Below are 2,500 nucleotides of genomic sequence, written 5' to 3'. Positions count from 1 at the left end.
GCATGCATCGTCATCGCACAATGCAAAGGGCAATTCATAACAGAAATGATTATTGTCGATTGTAGATAATTAACAATTATTAAATTCTCAACCTCGGATAATGCATTTCGCGTGCTCTGATTGGTTCACTCAATCTCGGTTATCAACTCATATACCTTGGTTTGACCTTATATGGTAAATGATTGCGTTAAGCGTTGCTAAGCTAAAATGTTTTCGCCGGAATGCGAAATTACTCTTTGAATAAAGCCAAAAGGGAGAAAAAAAACTTTTTTTGTGGAAAGTTTGGATCAATTCCGACGTTTAGAAGTACGCGAAAAGGCAAGAAATGTTTTTGTGATGAGCCTGCGTCTGTCTGACAACTAGGTATTACACAACATCGCATCAGTTCTCATCAAGTTTTTTTCGATTTCGCTCGGATTTGCTCGCTTTTTCCGCTCGTATTTCGTACTTCCAAATTTTTGGAGTTGAAGGAATTTAATAAAACAATTATTCCATTCGCGCTTGTTGGATATGAGACTGGTTATAGCCAACTCGGCGCTACGCGCCTCGTTGGCTATTTACCATCTCATATCCAAACGCGCGCTCATGGAATAATTAACAATTATTCCATAAGCGCGCGTTGGATATGAGATGGTAAATAGCCAACGAGGCGCGTATGGAATAATTGTTTTATTAAATTCCTTTAAACTCCAAAAGTTTAGGAAGTACGAAATGCGAGCGAAAAAAGCGAGCAAATCCGAGTGAAATTGAAAAAACTTGATGAGAACCGATGCGATGTCGTGTAACACCTTGTGGTCAGACAGTCGCAGGCTCGTCACAAAAACATTTCTTACCTTTTCACGTACTTCTAAACGTCGGAATTTAACCCAGCTGTCCAGAAAAACTTTTTTTTTTGCTTTCTTCAGAGAGAAATTTCGCTTTCCGGCGAAAAAACTTTTAGCTTAGCAACACTTAGATCAATCATTTACCATATAAGGTCAAACTAAGGTATATGAGCTGATAACCGAGATTGAGTGAACCAATCAGAGCACGAAACTTGCATTATCCGAGGTTGATATCCATAACGCTTGAACTAAAATCTGAGCATAATTTATGAATTGAGCTGAGAAGAAATCTTCTCGGTACAAAAGACTTACGACTAATATAGCTTTGGCGCTTGGCCACTTGTGATTTTTGCGGAAGAGGCTGATCCAACAAGCCTTGAGGAAACTGACGGCCTCAGGGAGCATCAACGTCAGTACAACCATAATAAAAATGGTTTCACGGTTTGTATCACTTCTAGCTCCACTTGGGTCATGAAAGCATGCGATGGAAAGCAAAGAAATCTTGCTGGTGACAAGGCAAGTTAGCACGGAAATTAGAAGGAAGATCCCAACGATCCACTTAACAACGCAGTACCAAATAGAAGGCCTTCGATCCTCAACATTCTCTCGATGGACCTTCGCTGTTTGATTGACCGTATATAAGATCCCCTCAGAGGGTTTTGCATTCGGCAATCGCTGCGAAGAACTCATTGCGTCGATGAATGCTTCAATCAGACTGGACCAATTTCATTATGTGGTTACTTGGTAGAACAACGGAATTTGAGCACCCAAGTAGAAAGTTCCACATATATACAATTTCTGAAACAATGCAACGAGAGGTAAAAAGCTAACTATTTACATACGAACAATTAATAACTGAATGCGAAAATGAAGTGCAAATTAAAATACAGGGTTCGTACACTTTTTCAGACCAAACTTCAAGGACTTTTCAAGGACTTTCAAGGGCCAAATTTGAGATTTCAAGGATCTGTTTTTTATTTACGTCGAAGAATTTACACATGGAAATAGTCTGACAGTACAATTCTTGCTCATTTTCCATAACATACATGCGTGAAAATAATGCAAAGGCACTTGTAATCATTTTCGACCCCACACTTCGTCGCATTTGTCTGGCATGACTTGAGTGGCTGATTATTTTCACTGACGTTTTCAAAGATTAAAAATGCGAGTCAGAAAAAATTCAAGGACTTTCACGGACCAGGAATGAAGAGCAGAGATTTTCAAGGACTTTCAAGGCCTTGAAAATGTAGTCTCAAAATTCAAGGGCCATCTCAGGGCAATCCATATGCAAATTGTCGGAAGCTTTTGAAGAACGAAACACATAACAATAAGCACTTTTGTTATTCAATGATATGGAAATAAGTGGCCCTGCATTCTATAATTTAGCCGTTGATACTTTATTTATCGAACTTATCACTAATCACAATGTACAGTGCTTTCGTGAAAGAGGGAAATTGTGGGACGCAAAAATAAATGGTACAAATGCATGCATTTTATTCGGCACATGAGAAGTTCCCGTTTGAATCGAAGTCGCTCCACAGTCGATTTGCTCATGTAGATCACTCTAACTTAAATTTTGAATAGATTTAAATGTCGATCTTTTCATGAACTTTATTGGATGAATAAGGTTCGTTAAAAAAGAAAGGAAAGGAAAGGAACTTTACTTAAGTGTCTAA

At 38.6% G+C, this 2,500-nt stretch overlaps 1 protein-coding gene across 3 annotated transcripts in view; it reads right to left on the bottom strand.

Moving 5' to 3' along the window:
• The window catches only part of LOC138008258 (uncharacterized), a 59,063-nt gene extending 57,363 nt beyond the window's left edge, over positions 1–1,700 (bottom strand). For 2 of the 3 annotated variants that reach the window (XM_068855537.1, XM_068855536.1), the window contains exon 1: positions 1,137–1,664. In XM_068855537.1, the coding sequence (XP_068711638.1) occupies positions 1,137–1,514 (378 nt within the window). In that variant the 5' untranslated portion in view covers positions 1,515–1,664. Of the gene's footprint in view, positions 1–1,136 lie in introns of all 3 variants that reach the window. The other variant, XM_068855535.1, reaches the window with a different exon arrangement.
• Between the last annotated feature and the right edge of the window lie 800 nt (positions 1,701–2,500).

The sequence above is a fragment of the Montipora foliosa genome, chromosome 6, assembly GCF_036669935.1.
Source record: "Montipora foliosa isolate CH-2021 chromosome 6, ASM3666993v2, whole genome shotgun sequence".
In the NCBI taxonomy this organism is placed as follows: domain Eukaryota; kingdom Metazoa; phylum Cnidaria; class Anthozoa; order Scleractinia; family Acroporidae; genus Montipora; species Montipora foliosa.
This window is presented reverse-complemented; position numbering and strand designations above follow the sequence as displayed.